This window comes from Gopherus evgoodei, chromosome 7 (assembly GCF_007399415.2).
Source record: "Gopherus evgoodei ecotype Sinaloan lineage chromosome 7, rGopEvg1_v1.p, whole genome shotgun sequence".
NCBI lineage: Eukaryota > Metazoa > Chordata > Testudines > Testudinidae > Gopherus > Gopherus evgoodei.
Genome location: NC_044328.1, coordinates 102,613,406 through 102,631,906, shown reverse-complemented (window position 1 = coordinate 102,631,906; position 18,501 = coordinate 102,613,406). Strand labels below are relative to the sequence as shown.

At 43.9% G+C, this 18,501-nt stretch overlaps 1 protein-coding gene across 4 annotated transcripts in view; it reads left to right on the top strand.

Annotated features, from left to right (window-relative positions):
• TKT (transketolase) overlaps window positions 1-18,501 on the top strand; it is a 35,077-nt gene that overhangs the window by 15,631 nt on the left and 945 nt on the right. For all 4 annotated transcript variants that reach the window (XM_030569321.1, XM_030569323.1, XM_030569322.1 and 1 more), the window contains 7 exons: window positions 2,066-2,259; window positions 3,395-3,559; window positions 4,864-5,020; window positions 11,505-11,635; window positions 13,943-14,026; window positions 14,233-14,326; window positions 16,532-16,654. In XM_030569321.1, the coding sequence (XP_030425181.1) occupies window positions 2,066-2,259; window positions 3,395-3,559; window positions 4,864-5,020; window positions 11,505-11,635; window positions 13,943-14,026; window positions 14,233-14,326; window positions 16,532-16,654 (948 nt within the window). The remainder of the gene's footprint in view (window positions 1-2,065; window positions 2,260-3,394; window positions 3,560-4,863; window positions 5,021-11,504; window positions 11,636-13,942; window positions 14,027-14,232; window positions 14,327-16,531; window positions 16,655-18,501) is intronic.

The window sequence follows — 18,501 nt, the reverse complement described above, 5'->3', positions numbered from 1 at the left end:
GGACATCTGTGCCGAAGCCTCATGCCTCTGTGGGAACTCTGGGTGCTTAAAGCACCCCCAGCACCACAGTGGAACTTTGTCCACTAATTACTGCCTTTAAGACTCTTGTTAAAGGGGTTTCCTTCACATGGAAGAAGGCCATGGAAAATCAGTCTCAGGCAATATTACTCTATCTTTAAAATTTCCATGGAGACAATACACATCCCCCTGAGGTCAGTTACTCTCTTCCTGTCCTGCCCTCACTAATTCACAGAGAATCCTCCAATTGACCAGAGGACGGGAGTAGCATTACTGCAGAGGCAGCTGAAATCCTGTGGATCAGAAGGAGCGATGGTGTGCAGTGTGTCCCAGCCAGAGGCTGTAAATGCCCATAGTGTGTGGACAAATATGAAACTAAATCCATGTTAGACATGCAGTACTCAGTGCACCAACACTTGATCATATATCATACTTAATTTTACATAATCGGTAATTCCCATTAAGGTACATTATACTAGGAAGCTGTTGTAGTAGGCTAGCAGCCACTTTAGTCTTTATTGAATTAACTTGGAATTTATGGTGGCACCGAAGACCCTATTTTAAACACTTCATTAGTATTACTTTTCCCACTGAGATACTGACAACTGAACGTATCTAACACTTGTCAGTGTATAGGAAACTGTTTCCTCTCATTTCTGCCTAATACTTGTAAACTACAAGAAGAAATCCATCCAAACTGATTGTACTTCTCAGGTATTACTGTCTGACAGAAAGCTTTATATTGGTTCTTGCATGGCAAGAAATGCATGCTGGCTACATGACACTGTGCCTATAATAAAAATGCCAACTATACTCTAGCTTGCACTAAGGACTCTACCATTGCTGAATTTGAATACAAATTTTAAGTGGTAGGATGTGAATTCCTCTTTCTGATCACCTAACGGATCAGTGGAAATTGGAATGCATAATGCTCATCTTTTCATTACATAAGCAAGCAAGAGTAGTGGAGTTCTGCCAGGGCTTATGTTCTTCTCCCAGTACTGTTAGGCACACAAGGTTAAAACTGTATGTAACTATTTAATTAATATTGTAAAATTTTAGGTCTTGCTTAATATATATGGAGATATACCTATCTCATAGAGCTGGAAGGGACCTTGAAAGGTCGTTGAGTCCAGTCCCCTGCCTTCACTAGCAGGACCAAGTACTGTCCCTGACAGTTTCTTTTTATTTTTTTTGCCCCAGATACTTAAATGGCCCCCTCAAGGACTGAACTCACAATATTGGGTTTAGCAGGCTAATGCTCAAACCACTGAACTATCCGTCCCCCCGTTCTTGAATAGATACATAAATGATGGGATGTTAGTGTAGTTTTTGAGGAGTGAATGCTGTTTGATATTTAACTGGTATTTGCTGACGCTGTAGGTATGTTTACACTGCAGTCAGAGGTGCATTTGCAGCATGAGTTGGCATACCTGCCCTAGCTTTAATTTAGCTAGCATTTCTAAAAATAACAGTGAAGGCATGGCAGCATGGGCTTCAGCATGGGATGTAGAAACCCGCCGGGGACCCTGGGTGCATATTTACCTTGTTAGCCTGCACTAGAGCCTGTGCGCTGTGTCTTCACTGCTGTTTTTAGCCACGCTAGATTGCAGCTAGTGCAGGTATGCCCACCTGAGTTGCAGTCGCATCTCTGATTGCAGTGAAGACATGCCCTTTATATGAAATTTGTGTATGTGTTTGGTATTTAAATTCTGTCACTATTTTGGGGCCAAGTCTTGTAGGTACTCCGTGCACAATTCCAGGTGGTACCACTGGGAGTTCCGTGCATGGAATGGCTGCTGCTCCAGGCCCATAGATGTAGAATACCTAGGATTTGATCTTTTCTATTCTGTTATGCATTAACATTTTTTTATTTGCTTGATGCTAGCGGGTGATGTAGTTACTATTCACGATGGGCATAATAGTGGAGTCCTTCAGTTAGAGCACCCATTGATTTCAGCACTTTCAACCTTGGTAAGGACTGTGAGACTAAGGGTTTTAATTCCTTTTGTTATATATTCCATTTTATTATATATTTTAAATGCAGGTATTGAAGATAAGGAAAACTGGCATGGTAAGCCCCTCCCAAAAGACAAGGCTGAACAAATCATTCAGGAAATTGATGACAAAATCCAGAGCAAGAAAAAGCTTTCCCCAGCCCTCCCAGAAGAGGATGCACCAGTCGTAAATATTAGAAACATTAAGATGTCATCTCCACCAAATTATAAACTAGGAGAAAAGGTACCATGCTGTCTACTAACACATACCTGTTTTACAGATGAGAGGGAGGGAAAAAATGCTGTCCAGGAAAGTGCTTCCTTGTACTTTCCATTCTGTTGGGTGAATTGTTTACCAAATGAATGACAATAAATTCTGGGTCTTACCCTAGACCCTGTATAAATAAAAACAGTTCTCTTTTTGTGCGGTGTCCTTCACCTGTCTACCATAAATGCTCCCCCTTCATTTCCTTTTTTAACTCTGCTTCTCTGCCCCACACTTCTGCCATGTGACCTGCCTGATGCTGGGAGATAGTGTTTAAATGGGTAGGGTTTTTATTTAGAACGGGCTAAATCATGTTCCCCTTATTCACATGACGAGATGTACACCTGTGGAGTTACACGATGGGGCAAATGGGAGCAGAATTGAAACCATTGACTTAAAAGAGACTAGCTGTGTAAATATGATGACATGGGTTTGACTCCGAATTTCCAATGTGGTAGTTGGGAGGGACTCGCTGATTGCCTCAAACCCGTTAATATTGGTGTGAGTTTAAGTCATTGGTTGTCCACTCTGTTTAAGAAATAGCCATGTATCCTGCATTCAAGTAGAAGTTTAAAGGGCAAAGAATTGTGAGCGAGTCCTCTATAGCAGCTCTTCAGTGATTGAGAACATCAGTGTGTGGAAGTCACTTGTGTGGCTGAATAAGTATTCAATTTCCATAGAGTTGTTAATATTTTCACCTTGTTGAAGTGTTCAGCCAAAAATAAATCAGAGTGAAGAACAAAGTTGTTTGCTGAATGTTTATACCACATGGAATTTTGATCTACATTTTTTTAAAAACAAAGTCTGAGCAGGCAATTTTTTGACTATGCAGGTGGTAGATTATAGACATCATGTCTGGATTTAAAGAAAAGCAAGTATATAGGTGTTCTGTGCAGACTAAATAGACCTGATGCTGTGTTGTATTGCATTTCCCCTACTGTTTTCTCTTCTGACTTCTGAATTGGGTTTATTACGTTTCTTGTATGTGTCTTAATAATTTACATTTAAAATCTTGATAGAGTTTACACTTAATAAAATTTTAACATACCTCAAACAAACAAAAAAATCCCATTCAGAATCTAATAAGAGCACTGTTTTATTTTCCTCTTCAAAGATGGCTACCCGCAAAGCTTATGGCCTTGCACTTGCAAAATTGGGCCATGCCAACGACCGAGTAATTGCTTTAGATGGAGACACAAAGAATTCCACCTTCTCTGACCTGTTTAAGAAAGAACATCCCAGCCGCTTCATTGAATGCTATATTGCCGAACAGAACATGGTAATTATTTCCTTTGCTCTATGAAATACTGTGTACCCTGCAGCAGCAGATGAGATTTTTAGATAATTTTGTCTTGATGATAAATGTTTTAGCATTTGATTTTAGGTGTTTATCCAGGCATTGTAATTTGATTTGCCCTCTGCTTAGAAAAAACTGCATGGCAGGAATAACAACACAATGGAAATGTGTCTTCAACAGATGACTTAAACTCCCCCTCCCCCCCCACACACACAACATTTGGCTTCTTAGCAGAACTTGCAAAGAGACAAACAGAGTATATGTAACAACAACGTATCCCACAACATGATCTGTGGAGAGTAAGTTCAAGAAACTTGTTAACTCTCACTTCTAACTGGAAATAGAATGGCATAGCTTGACAATCTGCAACACAAGAGTGGGTGTAAAAATTTGAGGACAGAGGGAGAAAATTAGGCAATATTGTCCTCGTGGTTTTTATAATGACAGAGTTAAAAAATCTATGTCAGAGAATAATACAGTGTTCTTTCAGCTAAATTCTGTCTGAAACTTGTGCAACCTCATTGAAGCAAATGAAACTGCCTGGGTGTAAGTGAGAGCAGAATTTGGCCATTGGTTTTCAATAACTTGTAGCCTAAGGACCACAGGGTCTCCTCTTGCATGTTACGTTTCAGTATACTTGCGGTGACTTCCGTGAAGTTACTCCTAATTTACGTTAGTGTCAGTGAGAGAAAATCAGCCCCAAGAGCAGAATAATATCTCTGGGATAATGAAATAAAAGGTACTGTGTAAATGTATCAAGGGATTCCAGTGATTCTGTGTTCTGCACTCATCTACATTGGTGAAGCACTTTTTTGGTAGATGTCAGTCGAAAGCAAAGGTAGACAAAACCGTCCATAGCTGTTATCATCACTCTCCACAAACTGGAGGTAGTAAAATCTCCAGATTGAAAAATGTACAGCTTTCGTTTACAGAAAAAGAAAAGAGGGAGTCAGGTATGAGAGTCCTCAGAATGGTTGCCTGGAAATAGGTGAAGAAAAGGTATTGATGCTACTCAAACAATCGATAAGAATTAATAAATAGAATGGACTCTACTGGGGTTTCCAGAGCAGAAGGATTGGGTAGAAGAAATTGCCTTTGCTTTCCTTAAGTGAAGATCCAATTAATAGGGACAAGATTTGAAGTTAGTGAAAGAGAGAGATTTTAAGTAGGAATTTCTGAGGTACTAGTCACAAAAGATAAAGAGGTTTCACAGTGAAAACTCCCACAGACTCCCACATCGTGTACCCTTCCCTGTTAATTGACTTTCCTCTTCTTGCTCCTCCCAGGTGAGCATTGCAGTTGGCTGTGCCACTCGTGACAGGACTGTTGCTTTTGCGAGTGCCTTTGCCACCTTCTTCACCAGAGCTTTTGATCAGATCCGTATGGCTGCCATTTCTGAGAGTAACATCAATCTTTGTGGCTCTCACTGTGGCGTTTCTATTGGTAAGTGCAACCTGGGGTTATTTACCAGAAATATTCAGTGGCTTCAGTGATGACCATTCCCATCTTTGCTATTGACTTGCGCTGTGTCACTTTGAGAGTCACTTGCTGTCTCTGCCTCATTTTTCCCATCCATAAAATGGGAGAATAACGATACCAACTTTTGTCCAGCGTCTTGAGATCTATGAATGAAAGATACTACATCCATCTTAGATATTAGTAGATTTTTATTATTGTTATGGGAGATAGGGCTTGCTATTTAAACTTACCCATTTGATATAATAATTTTGACTTATCACAGTATTTCTTACTTACTGTAGTTGTTAATAAACTTAATAAAACTAAACTTCCTAATGTTACAGAGAGCTTAGAAAACTAGAATCTGTGAAGTAGGTGCACAGTTAAGGAATTTGCAGTACCCCTTCCAGTTTTTGCTTACCTCCACAACTGCCCAGTGCAGTCTGTTCATATTGGGGATGGAGCAGGCAAAAAGCATAAGGATTGCAAAATGAAAGCAGGAGCAGATATTCATAGTGTGTGTGTGTGTGTGTGTGTGTGTGTGTGTGTGTGTGTGTGTGTGTATTCGTAAATGTACATAAATAAGCTATGCTAATATATAAATTATACAGTATAATGGCATCCACACTGGGGATCTGTACCGCTTTAACTTTACCACAAACCAATATAAAGCAGTACCAAAACTTCCAGTAGACAAGCCGGAAGATAGAGCCTTGTCCCAGCTCAGTGGATGTTCATGTGCTATATGTCTTCATAGCAAACACTTAGAGTTTGTCTATGGTGGCACTTCTTTGGCAAAATTTTTGTCATTCAGGGGTGCTGAAAAAAAAAAATCCTCCCAAACGATAAAAGTTTTACCAACGAAAAGCACCAGTGTGACCAGCGCTTTGTCCGCATAGGCGCTCTCCTGCCAACAAAGCCGCTGTCTTCTGCCGACAAACAGCAGCTACACCGTGTGCCATTTAGCAACACAGCTGTAGCAGCACAGCCACGTCGCTAAAAGCCTCATAATGTAGCCATAGGTGAGTGTCTCCACACTCTCTATAGCATATAGGATTATGGCTTGGGTATATCATTAAGAGTTTTTCTTTACAAACCTTGTTCCTGTAAAGTAGAGGTGGACAAAATACAGCCTGTGGGCCACATCCGGCCCATGGGACTGTCCTGCCTGGCCCCTGAGCTCCTGGCCCGGGAGGCTAGCTCCCAGCCCCTTCCCTGTTGTCCCCTCTCCCCTGCAGCCTCAGCTCGATCGTTCCACTGCAGGCGCAGTGGTCTGGGCAGCGGGGCTGTGTGCTCCTGGGGCAGCACAGCTGCAGAGCCCAGCCTGATCCGGTGATCTGTGCTGCATGGTGGCTGTAGCACTGCCAGCCACCGGTGCTCCAGGCAGTGCAGTAAGGAGGCGGAGGGTTGGATACAGGGCAGGGGAGTTCGGGGTGGTGGGCAGGGATGTGGATAGGGGTCAGGGTGGTCAGGGGAAATGGGGTTGAATGGGGGCTGGGGTCCCGGGGAGGCAGTCAGGAAGGAGAGGGGGTTGGTTGGAGCGGCAGGGGGGCAGTCAGGGGCAGGGGTTCCGGGTGCAGTCGAGGGACAGGGAGAATGGGTGATTGGCTGGGACAGGGGTCCCAGAGGGGCTGTCAGGAATGAGAAGAAGGGTTGGATGGGGCAGCAGGGATCCGGGGGCGGTCAGGGAGCGGGGGGGTGTGGATGGGGCAGGGGTCCCAGAGGGGCTGTCAAGAAACAGGGGGAGTTGGATTTGGGGGTGGGGAGCAGATAGGAGGTGGGAGCTGGGCCATGACAGCATCCCCTAACTGGCCCTCCATACAATTTCCAAAACCTGATGCAGCCCTCAGGCCAAAAACTTTGCCTGCCCCTGCTGTAAAGACTAGTTCTCCTTCTTTTTCATAGTCTGTAGCTCCCACAGTCTAACGCTAATGAGTTTAACCAGCAGCAAAAGCTAAAGGAACAAAAGCCTCTTCCCCATCAGAGAAATCGGTGTTTATTTTTAGCCTTCATTGGCTGGGGAAAATGAGACTCCAATAACTAGTTGAACTGCCTTTGTGAGAGCAGTGATTTCTGATCTGCTTCACGGCCTTTGTCATTTGAACTGTTTTACTGTGGAGCTACAGAGGGGACTCCATAGTTATGGTTATAAGACCGTTTCCATTATAAGTTGGATTTTGTCCCCACTTCTAACCTTCTAAAAAAAATTTCTTTGCACCTAAAATTTTGTATGTCTACCAACAGTCTTGCAAAGGAGAATATTTGGGAAAAATTGGAAAAAGTCCTTTTGAAATAGGAGGGCTCAAAAAGAATTGTTGTTTACATTGTTTGAAGAAGAAAAAAAATTTTTATAGATACCCATGGCTCTCACTGATTTCAGAACTGGCCAGTGGTGGAAATTAACTGTAAAGATGGGGCACACAACTGTGTGTGATCCTGGGCTTCTGTGGTTTAGATAATTGGGCAATTAAATAAATGAACAGTCAGAGTCAGATTTGTAAATATGTACTTTAAACAACAACAAAAAACTAGTCAGTTACCTGATTAGATCATAATAGTTTGAGCCATTACAGTGTGCTATAGGAGCCAATAAATGGACAGTATAAATATGTATGAACAGAAATTACAATGTGTACATGATTGTGCCATCTTAATGATTGTTTTAATGTACAATTTTAGTGATTATAACATGCTGACAAATCACGTGACATTTTGTAATTCAAGCCATTTTGCGGGGAGTTCAAAACCCCAACATTCCTGGGTTTTGTTGGAGGCAGGGGGGTTGTTATATATGTAACTTGAATCATTTTCTATTCTTAAGTATCAGAGGGGTAGCCGTGTTAGTCTGGATCTGTAAAAGCAGCAGAGTCCTGTGGCATCTTATAGACTAACAGACGTATTGGAGCATGAGCTTTCGTGAGTGAATACATCCGACAAAGTGGATATTCACCCGTAAAAGCTCATGCTCCAATACATCTGTTAGTCTATAACGTGCCACAGAACTCTTTGCTGCTTTTTCTATTCTTAGTTGCCCATGTATGCCAAATTTCTGCTTTAACAGGATTTTTACTTAAATAGTAATTTTTGGGCAGAACTGTGTCTTAATATTTATCTGTAAAGCACCTTAAACATTGTTGGTGCTAAACAATAAAGGATAATATTGAAGGTGGATTGTAAATGCCTGACATAGAAGTGGACCTAACACTAGAATCTTTATCTTGGGTTTTGATTCAATGGCCTGTTAATATTGTTGAATTTTAGGGTTTTTTGCTTTGTCCATTAGTTGTTGTCTCTGCCTTTCTGCTTTACTTTCAATGGGAAGCGTAACCACTGTGCAGACCTAATGATGGGAAAACTCCTATTGAAGTCCCATTCAGTGCAAGTGCTTGTATGTACGTGGATGTCAGTGGGAGGGTCTTCCCATGCCATGACTGTAGGTTAAGACCGCTTGTTCACTTTTGCCCTGGTTTGGACATTATTTTCATTGGTACTTTTTTCTTTTTTTTTTTGGTAGTGTTGAAAATTCCTCCGGTGTGTTTTTTGGGGTGGGGGTGGGAAGGGGCTTCTCTTACAAAAACACATTCTTCTTGTGAACTCCTTTGTAACCTCTTTTGTAGCAGTTAGTGGGCTTGTACAGAAAGGCTTTGCTCCTGATTGTTCTTTGCCATTGCAGGCAGTGACATGATTGGATTCAGGAGTCTTTGAAGGGTTAGTCTGGAATAGTGCCATCTCCAGAGCTCCATTACATAAGGGCATTCTGTTGGGTTGTTTTGGTTTTTATTTATCTGTGGCGACTCATGGCATACAGAACACTTTTCTGTGTCAAGTCTTTTTTATAGACCTGCAATTTATGCCATAAGATACTTAGAGTTAAATGAATAATATCTGTACTTTTTACTGCTCTTTCATGAGACTATTTACTACAATATATGGATCCTTGTTTAATCTTTTAAACCAGGCCTGCACAACATACGGCCCGTGGGTCACATGCGGCCCGCGGAGCCTCAGTATGCGGCCCACGGGGGGATTCTAAATCCCCCGCACACGGCGCTCTGCGGGGAGCCCAGAGCCCTTTGAATCTCAGCAGTGGCTGGGAGGAGTATCAGGGAACAAGGACCAGCGGTGCTTAGATAGGGGGTGGGGATCCTGGGGGGCAGTTGGGGCAGGAGTCCGGGGAGGGGGCAATCAGCGGCCGCGGGCTGGGATTCAAAGGGCTCTGGGTTGCTGGCAGCCGTGGGGAGCCCTGAGCCCTTTAAATCCCAGCTGCAGCTAGGAATCTCTGTGGGCAGCCCAGAGCCCTCTGATTCCCAGTCGCGGCTGGGATTTAAAGGGCTCTGGACTCCCCACGGCTGCCAGCAACCCAGAGCCCTTTGAATCCCAGCCCGCGGCCGCTGATTGCCCCCTCCCCGGACTCCTGCCCCAACTGCCCCCCAAGACCCCCACACCCTATCTAAGCACCGCTGGTCCTTGTTCCCTGATACTCCTCTCCCGGGACCCCTGCCCCTAACTGCCCCCCAGGACTCCATTCCCTATCTAAATGCCGCTGCTCCTTGTCCCCTGATTGCCCCCTCCCGAGACCCCTGCCCCTTGGGACCGCAGCCCCTATCTAAGCCTGCCTTTTCCTTGTCCCCAACTGCCCTCTCCCGAGACCCCCCCCAGCTTCTCCCCAGGACCCCACCCCCTACCTGTCCCCTGATAAATCCCTGGGACTCCCATGCCTATCCAACTGCTGCCTGTCCCCTGACTGCCTCTCCGAACCTCCGCCTCATCCAACCCCCACCCCCCCCCGCTCCTTGTCCCTTGACTGCCCCCCCCGGAACCCCCTACCCCTTCTCCAACCCCCAGCCCCCTTTACCATGCCACTCAGACCAGCGTGTCTGGCTCCATGCAGCTCCAGACAGTTGCTGTCATGCTCCTCTGTGGAGCCCACAGTGCCCCCACTCAGCACCTGCCTTCCAGATTTGAACACCTCAAAACTAAAGAGTGCTCAAGCTCAGTTTGGGCAGCTGTTACTTCATTTCTCCCAAATCAAATATACTGATCCACTGTAACTTGCCGTAGAAAAAGTAGGATAAAATTGAGCAAGAAATGTTTATTAGGACTGGAATTGCTATTTTCAACAGCCATTGCCTTTTTGTTTGTTTGAAAGGAAGACAGTGATATTGCGTTGACAAATTCCCCATAGAAACAAAAAGTGGAACAGAATAATAATAAAGGCACCTCAACTTTTCCTCATTTATGGAGGACAATCTTATAATATGCATCCAGATATCCTCCAATCACACCAACTGAAAATTGTTCCACTTTACTGCAGCTCTGTAACCATATGGGAACCAATCCTGTCTGTGTTTTGTGCACATCCAATTTTCCTGCTGAATGACCTGCCCTGGGAGCGAGTTACCAGTGACCCAGGGCTGGGGTGGCAGGAGGTGTGGTGGGGGGGGCACTGGTGGGGAGTCCAGGGCTGGGGCAGCAGCGGGGTGGGAGGAGGGCACTGGTGGGGAGGAAAGGGTAAAGCCTAGCGCTGTAGTGGCAGGGGGTGTGTGTGGGTGGGGGGAGAGCCCAGGACTGGGGCAGCAGGGAGGTACAGGGGGGAGCCCAGGGCTGGGACGGGGGACAGCCAAATTTTTTTTTTTGCTTGGGGCAGCAAAAAACCTAGAGCCAGCCCTGCTGGGTTCCCCCAGCTGCCAGAGCCCCGGGCCCTTTAATATGACCCTGAGGGCTTCCAGCCACCTCTTCAGCTGGGAGCCCCTGGCTGATTTAAAATAAAGTATCACTTCCCCACCCCCAACCTTCCTTTTTGGCCCACAGCTGTTTTGGTGGGGCGGCGCTGGGGAAGGAGGGTTTGTTTCCACAGGGCTGGGCGGCCCTAGGGCAGGGTGTTTCTGCAGGGCCGGGAGGTTTTGGCCCTCAGCTGTTTTCTTCGGAGTAATGTGGCCCTCACCGCTTTACGAGTTGTGCAGGCCTGTTTTAAACAAACATAAAAATCTGAAAATAATCATATCAAATGGGCTATTAACTGTTAATGAAATAGAAGTGATTCTCCTTTCACATTTCCAGCAGCCTAAATACAGAATGACACTATTTACTTGAGCGTAACTTTTTCTCACAAAACTTCTGTGTTGAACTGTAAATCTGAAGGTGCTTTGATAACTTATAGCTCCTCTTCTTTCTTCCATACACTTCCTGTTTTAGTTGCTTCTTTCTTTACTATTGTTTTGTTGTTGCATTTTATTTTTCTGTTTTTTTTCTTTATAACCCTAGTTCTCTTTCTTTTTAGTTTCCTTCTGTCTTCTTATTTACTATTTAGATGGGTCCAAGTTTAAAGAGAAGATGATTCTTTTCTGAAGCAGGTAGACTTGCATGTCCTCTGTGTGCCTGATATATATTATTTTGACCACCTCTGCTGTAATGCGTCCCCAGAGCAGATTTTAATTCCATTTTGTGCTTGTTTTTTTCCTTCTTTTAGGAGAGGATGGACCTTCTCAGATGGGGCTCGAAGATCTGTGCATGTTCCGTGCTGTTCCAAATTCAACTGTCTTTTATCCTAGCGATGCTGTATCCACTGAAAAAGCAGTAGAAATAGCTGCTAACACTAAGGTTTATGCCGTTGCATTTCTGATTTGGAAAATATGTATTTGTTTTAAATGTATTTTTTTTATAAGTGATGGAAATCTTGTTTGTTACTAGCCCATCTTTTATATGCCTCAGTTTCAAAGGCATTGGCATTGTGGCAGCACATCTCCTTCAGTTAGAGAGGTCTGATGATATGTCTATCCTGGAGTTGCAGGTGTGATTTCCAGCTTGGATAGATGTTGTCATGCTGTATGGAGTGTCTTAAGGCACTGTCAGACTGTCAAAAGGCAGGGCAGACACCCCAAATGGATGGTATGTTCTATAAATAGATTTCCCCTCCACTCCAGAGTCCAAACTGATGGGATGAATGCATGCATAGGTCTCTCCTTCCTGGAGGGAGTTAGGAATGCAATCAACAGGGCCTTTCTCCTTTGATGCTACACAATACCCCATTTGCCTTGAGTGGACCATCTTGTGGGCATGACAGGCTTTGTGAGTTACCCAATTACAGAGGTTTAGAATGCAAATGCGCAGTATAATTTATACCATGGGCTATAGAGGTTATAAGTGACATCAGTACATGCAGCATCCTACAAGCATTTTATAAAGTTTAAACACAGTCTTGTTGTTTTAACATCTAATATCTATTTTGGTAATGCTACATATTGGCAAGCAAAACTGGTTTCCAGCTATGCATTTGTAAGTGTTCAGTGAGGCCTGGGGCCTTGACATAAGCTGCCACCTGATCTGCCAGTGTCTCTAAAAATAGAACATAGCAACAGTGGTGCAAGCAGCAGGATGGGTTAGTCACCCGAGTACGTGCCTAGGATTTCAGACGGGATTGTACTCGGGGAAGCTAGCCTGTCCTGCTGCTCGCAGTTCTGTGTCTGCACTTCATTTTCAGCGCTCTAGCTCAATCAGAGCTAGCATGCATATATCTGCCCGAGCTGGAAATTAGAGCTCCAGTATAGACAAACTCTGCCCTGACTGGTTCTGAGTGCACAAATGGGAGATTTGTTGTACTCTAGGGCATGTTCACATAAATGGTTGAACAATGGTTACACGCTGGGTCTAAACTGGTTCAAAAATGGGGGAATGGTACGATGTAACTAGCTCTGATTTGGTATTTAGGGGTGGGCAAAAAGTGTAACTTACCCCACGGTGGTGTTCTGTGGGGGCCACATTCAGCCCAGCTGAGTGTGACTTGGAGACATTGGGGATGGAATAGACAAAAATTAAAGCATTTGGGGCAGTTCCTCAGCTGGTGTAAGTCACTGTAGCTCCATTGGACCTGTGCTGACTTACCCTGCCCGAGGATCTGGCCCATTTTCTTCCACTCTCCTGTTAGTGAGGATGCACTTGTGGTTAAGAGATTGGGCTATGAGAGAGATCTAAATTCTGTCGGTGGTGCTGCCACAGACTTCCTGTGTCACCTTGGGCCAGTCCTTTAACTTCTCTGGGATTTCATTGCCCATCTCACAATGGAGATTTGAGGATAAATCCATTTAAGTTCCTGCTTACTTCAGGCTGCCTTTGACTGAATTTGATCCATTGTCTCCAAAGATTGCTGGCAACAAAAAGTCAGATTCTACAGTCCCTGCTTGTATGAAACTCCTACTTACTTATTAAAGTTTTTTTGTCTAAACAAAGATTGAATAATCTGAGCAGCTGCTCCTGTGTCTCTCCTAATGCTGCCTTAACCAATGCAGTGTTGAGATGTTGGTGTGTCAGATATGGCCAATAGTAAAAGAGATGCAAAACAGAACGGGAGAGCAAGAGCAAGGGAAAAGAGGGATGGAATACAGGTAGTGGTTTGTTAAAAGAATTGGTACTTTCCTTTAGAAGAGCATTTGAACATGAACAGAAGGAATATGAACTTCCTTGCTTTTAGCTGAGGCTTTGCTCTTTTGCCTAGTTTGTTTGATCTTCAAGCTGCTAGACTGACTAGAGATTTTAGCTTTTCTAGCAGCGTGGTAAGATTTTAAATCCTAATTAGGCCAGGTAGGATTTTCATTTCCAGAAGCAAAAACTGGATGACCTTTGGAAGAGAAGTAAGATATTAAATTGCTTGTGCACCATGAAAAAGGGGTTAACTGTGCAGTGGTGACTGAGAGTAGGGTAATTGAAAAGCACCAGTGATGGATTTAAGGAGAGTTGTTGGGCAGGGAAAGTTCGCTCAATAAAACCACTGATAATATCGAAGGGATGAAACCAGAGCTAAGTGGAATGAAAAAAATCAATTTCTGGAAAGTTTGTTTTATGTGTATAAAAATTAGAATGCCTTAGCCACAGCTATTTTTGTAACTCAGGCTGCGTTCCTTTTGGAAACAGGGCGTTTGTTTCATAAGGACCAGTCGTCCTGAAAATGAAGTTATCTATAGCAGCAACGAGGACTTCCAGATTGGACAGGCCAAGGTAAGTACTGTCTAGAGAACGGTGCCATCTGAAATAACATACCAGGTTCCTTCTCAAAAACCCCTTCTTCTCCAGGGTATTCTGTCTCCGCCTAGTCAATATGTAAAGAAAACTAAAGGAATCTTAGTCAAATAACCATCAACAATATTTATCATAAAGAGGAAACTAAAAAAAAAATTTAATTCTTATTTGCCTTTTCCTCTCAGGTGATGGTCAAGAGTAAGGATGACCAGGTCACTGTTGTTGGAGCAGGAGTGACTCTGCATGAGGCACTAGCTGCAGCAGAGCAGCTGAAGAAAGGTAAATGGAGATTATTTGTCTAACTAGACCGAAAGAAATCAGTATCAGCCAGCCTGATTGCTGGATAGCTGAGTCTTCTCCACAGATAAATGTAAACTCTGCTAATCAGAAACTCATTTAAAAACATGTTATAGAACAGCTGATCTTCCGTTAATTGAAATATCACAATATGCATCCCATCCTGTAAATCTTCAGTCCTGTGAGTAATCCTGTTTACTTTAGTCGGGCTGCTAGCAAGAGTATCTGTTGCTTCTCTGTTTTCTTTAACCAATCAGAATATACTAATACAGCATACAGTGGCACACAGGCTGGCTACCATTGAACTATGCCAACAACCAGGACTCAAAATGATAAAATCTGCCTTGGGTTACAAATACCACCTTTCTCTGTAATATTTTTAATATTATCATTTACACTTACTCTTTAAGTCAGGGGTAGGCAACCTGTGGCACACATGCCAAAAGCGGCACGCGAACTGATTTTCAGTGGCATTCTCACTGCCCGGTTCCTGGCCACCAGTCTGGGGGGCTCTGCATTTTAATTTAATTTTAAATGAAGCTTCTTAAACATTTACAAAACCTTATTTACTTTGTATACAACAATAATTTAGTTATATATTATAGACTTCTAGAAAGAGACCTTCTAAAAACATTAGAATATATTACTGGCACGCAAAACCTTAAATTAGAGTGAATAAATGAAGACTTGACACACCACTTCTGAAAGGTTGCCAACTGCTGCTTTAAGTCCTGCATTATTTTATCACCTTAGTTTTTGATTATACCTTGTATATTTGAAGATGGAGTAGTACACTGCAGGAAGCCAAAGCTTTTCTAGGATATCTGAACCAGTTGGCTGAGTACTAATTTATTTTTTTATTGTGCCCAGAGTGTGCTAAACACTATATAAGGATGTGATTCATTGTGTCGGCACATTTAACTCTGTTTCAGTAAACAGGCGAACTGAATAACCAGTCTGACCTGTTTATTTCAAATGTTCTGCATAAATTATTTGCTGTAATAGGAATAAGATAATTGAAATAAGACTTTGGTTCATAATGCTTCTTGCTGTAGGCATGTTTCATTGCTAGCTTGATTTTTTGATCAGTGCCTCAGCATTCAAATAGAAGCAAGAAGCCCTTATCCTTTGACAATGTTCTAGTCCACTGACATCTCTCAGAGTAAACAAAAATCCTTCAATGGAATAATAGGAGAATGTGACCAACACAATCCATCTCTTAATTCAATAGCCTATGCCCAAGAATAGATTACAAGATATTCAGAGTGTAATACAATTAATACTTCAGATGGCTTAGTGGGCGCTCTGCACACTGTGCCTGGGTAGACAGAGGTTCTTCCATGACCTTGAGCTGCTTGCGGCATTGTGTAAGTTTGATTCTTAGGTCCAGATTCTCCTTTTGCACTGTAACTGCTTTGCACTTCATCGCAAGCCCTTAAGTCAGTATAACCAGCCACAAATGGATCATCCCATTGTAGGGGCATCCTCTGATGTCCTAGAACTGCAATAGCAGTTCCTAAGCCATCCCCTGACTGTCAGCATAACGTGGCAGAGGTTTCCTTGTGCCTCAGCGATCCCTGGCTGTTGTATTGGCCCCTTGCGGTAGTTGGTAGCTGGTACACATTAGACCAGGCCTCAGGCTGCTCTGACATATGTGAGAGCTGGCTCAGCATGCAGCCAGCCCAAGAACAAGGAGAAGCTGTGGTAGCTTAAAGCCATTTTGTACGTGCCCTTGAGTTGTGCAGTGCCTTAGCAGACAGCCTGGGCCTCAGACTCTGAGTTAATGGCAGAGTAAACTCAGATTGCGTTGCTGGCCAAAGGAGAAGTAGGGATTGTGGCTTGTGAAATTCGAGCAGTTTGCAAGTAGCAGATGACTTGCAATAAAGACTGTTTGTGAAAAGCCTTCAGTCTGGGTTCAGCTACCATACTGTACTTACTGTGAGGTAAAGGTCTCTGTGCTGGGAGCTGGAGTCATCTCCAGGGAATAGGGAGGGAGCATGTATGACTCATGAGTTCAGAATAAAAAATTTGCAAATCATACTCTAGAAATCATTAGAGCCATTTTTTCAGTAATTATGCAAGAGCCTCTCAGGGTTTCACACTGCATTTCTTACAGAAGTTTTTAATTCTCGCATTCTTCAAAGGCACATACTATATTGTACAATAACTACAATTCCACTTCTACAGAAAAAATCTACATCCGAGTGATTGATCCATTCACTATAAAACCCCTGGATAAGATGACCATACTTGAAAATGCAAGAGCAACCAAAGGCAGAATTATCACTGTGGAAGACCATTACCCTGAAGGTAAGCTGATTTCAGCTGGTGATGGTAAGGCTACGTTTCAGTCACGGGTATTTTTAATAAAACTCATGGACAGGTGACTGGCCCTAAACAGAAATTCACGGGCCCATGACCTGTCCATGACTTTTACTAAAAATACCTGCCTTGACTAAAACTTGGGCGGTGGGATGAGGGTGCTTGGGGGGGCGAGGAGAGGTCCGGGGCCGCCACAGGTGCTGGAGGAGGTGACCCGGGACCCCTGCTGGTGTAGGGGTTGGGGGTTGGCGGGGCTTCCTACCCAGCTCCATGTCCCTGCAGCTCCTAGGCAGTGAAGGCAGGGGCCAGGGAAGGAGCTCCTCCACTGCTCCTGCCACAAGCACTGGCTGCCATAGCTCCCATTGGCCGGGAACCACAGCCAATGGAAGCTGTGGAGGTGGGGCCTGCAGGTGCTGGCAGAGCACAACACAGAGACCTAGGAGCTGCAGGGGGACCCCACCCCAACTAAGCACTCCCCAAACCCCTAGCCATGGAATCTGTGACTTCTGTGACCTCCGTGACAGACTCGCAGCCTTAGTGATAGCCCACAGAGCTGACCTGTCAAGCCTACAGTCTCTTGACTTTTGAGACTCAGAAATATCGTGGCTTATCTCATGGTTTTATTTCTTTAAAAAAAAGTTTCCAGCCATCTTCCTTGCAGATTTATCCTTAACAATTGAAACTGATTGGGAGAGGTGAAAGTCTGTTTTTTCCTTAAGGTAATGGGTTAATTAGAGGCCACCTGTAGTTATCATTTACTTTAGGGTCCTCCCTTAAACATAGATCAGGTGAAATCTTGATCCTTCTGCTCCTGCTAATGCTATAGACTCCAGAGGTGGTGAGGTGATTGTGGGACTATGGCGATTGCCTCTCCACACTGGCCAGCAGAGAGCATATACAGCAGCCACTGTGTTAAAAGATGTAATAGATGCCACTGCTATGTGCACTTTCCTTGGCATTCCCTGAGTCATTGGGCTTGATTCTGGATTGCTTGGCATACATTCCCTCTGTCCTCTCTTCATTCCATAATCTGTGCAGCAGCGGCTTGCAGGCCTATTATATTCCCTATCATTGCTGTGGGATACCTGGAGAGCACCAGGAGGGTAAAAAGTCATGTGCATGGCCTGTGGCAAATATCTCCTCCCTGCACAATTCTTCAATGGCTTCCCTGTGTAAAAGCGTCCTGTGAGGGCAAGCCTTTACATTACACGTTTCCATGATCTATGTGTCATCCTTGTTCTACTTGGGAGAAAAGCATTAAAAGGGACGTCATCAGAGGAACAAACATGAAGTACGGCATCACTGGATGTTGTTACTGTGAGTTTGTCCTAGACTGGTGTTTGTGGTCAGTGTTTCAACATGAGTGAGAGAGCATAATTATAAATACTGGTCTAGATACGCCATTGTTCCAGAAAACCAGTGCCGGTAGTTTGATTGAGCCACATGCTTTTTTGCACCTATTCTCAGCTTTGCAAGATGTTTTTACTGTAACTTTGTATGAGTAGACAATTGCCTTGGCAGTGTGAAATTCACTTATTGAGACAGTTACACTGGCTCAGCCACCTACATATGGTGTAGCCCAAGAGAATCAAGCCCATTGTGTCTGCCTCTGCAAGACAGCCTGCAGCAGCTGTTGTTAGTAGGTAGCTCTTCTTCGTACCTCTCTCCCAGCATCGTGCAATAACTCAGCCTCAGATTTACAAAGATATTTAGGCACCTAATGATCGATAGACATCTAGTAGGATTTACAAAATGCCTAAATCAGGGTGCCTAAATCCCCTTGAATTCAGTGGGGATTAGGAACCTAACTCAGGGATTGGTTGCACCATTCTCTT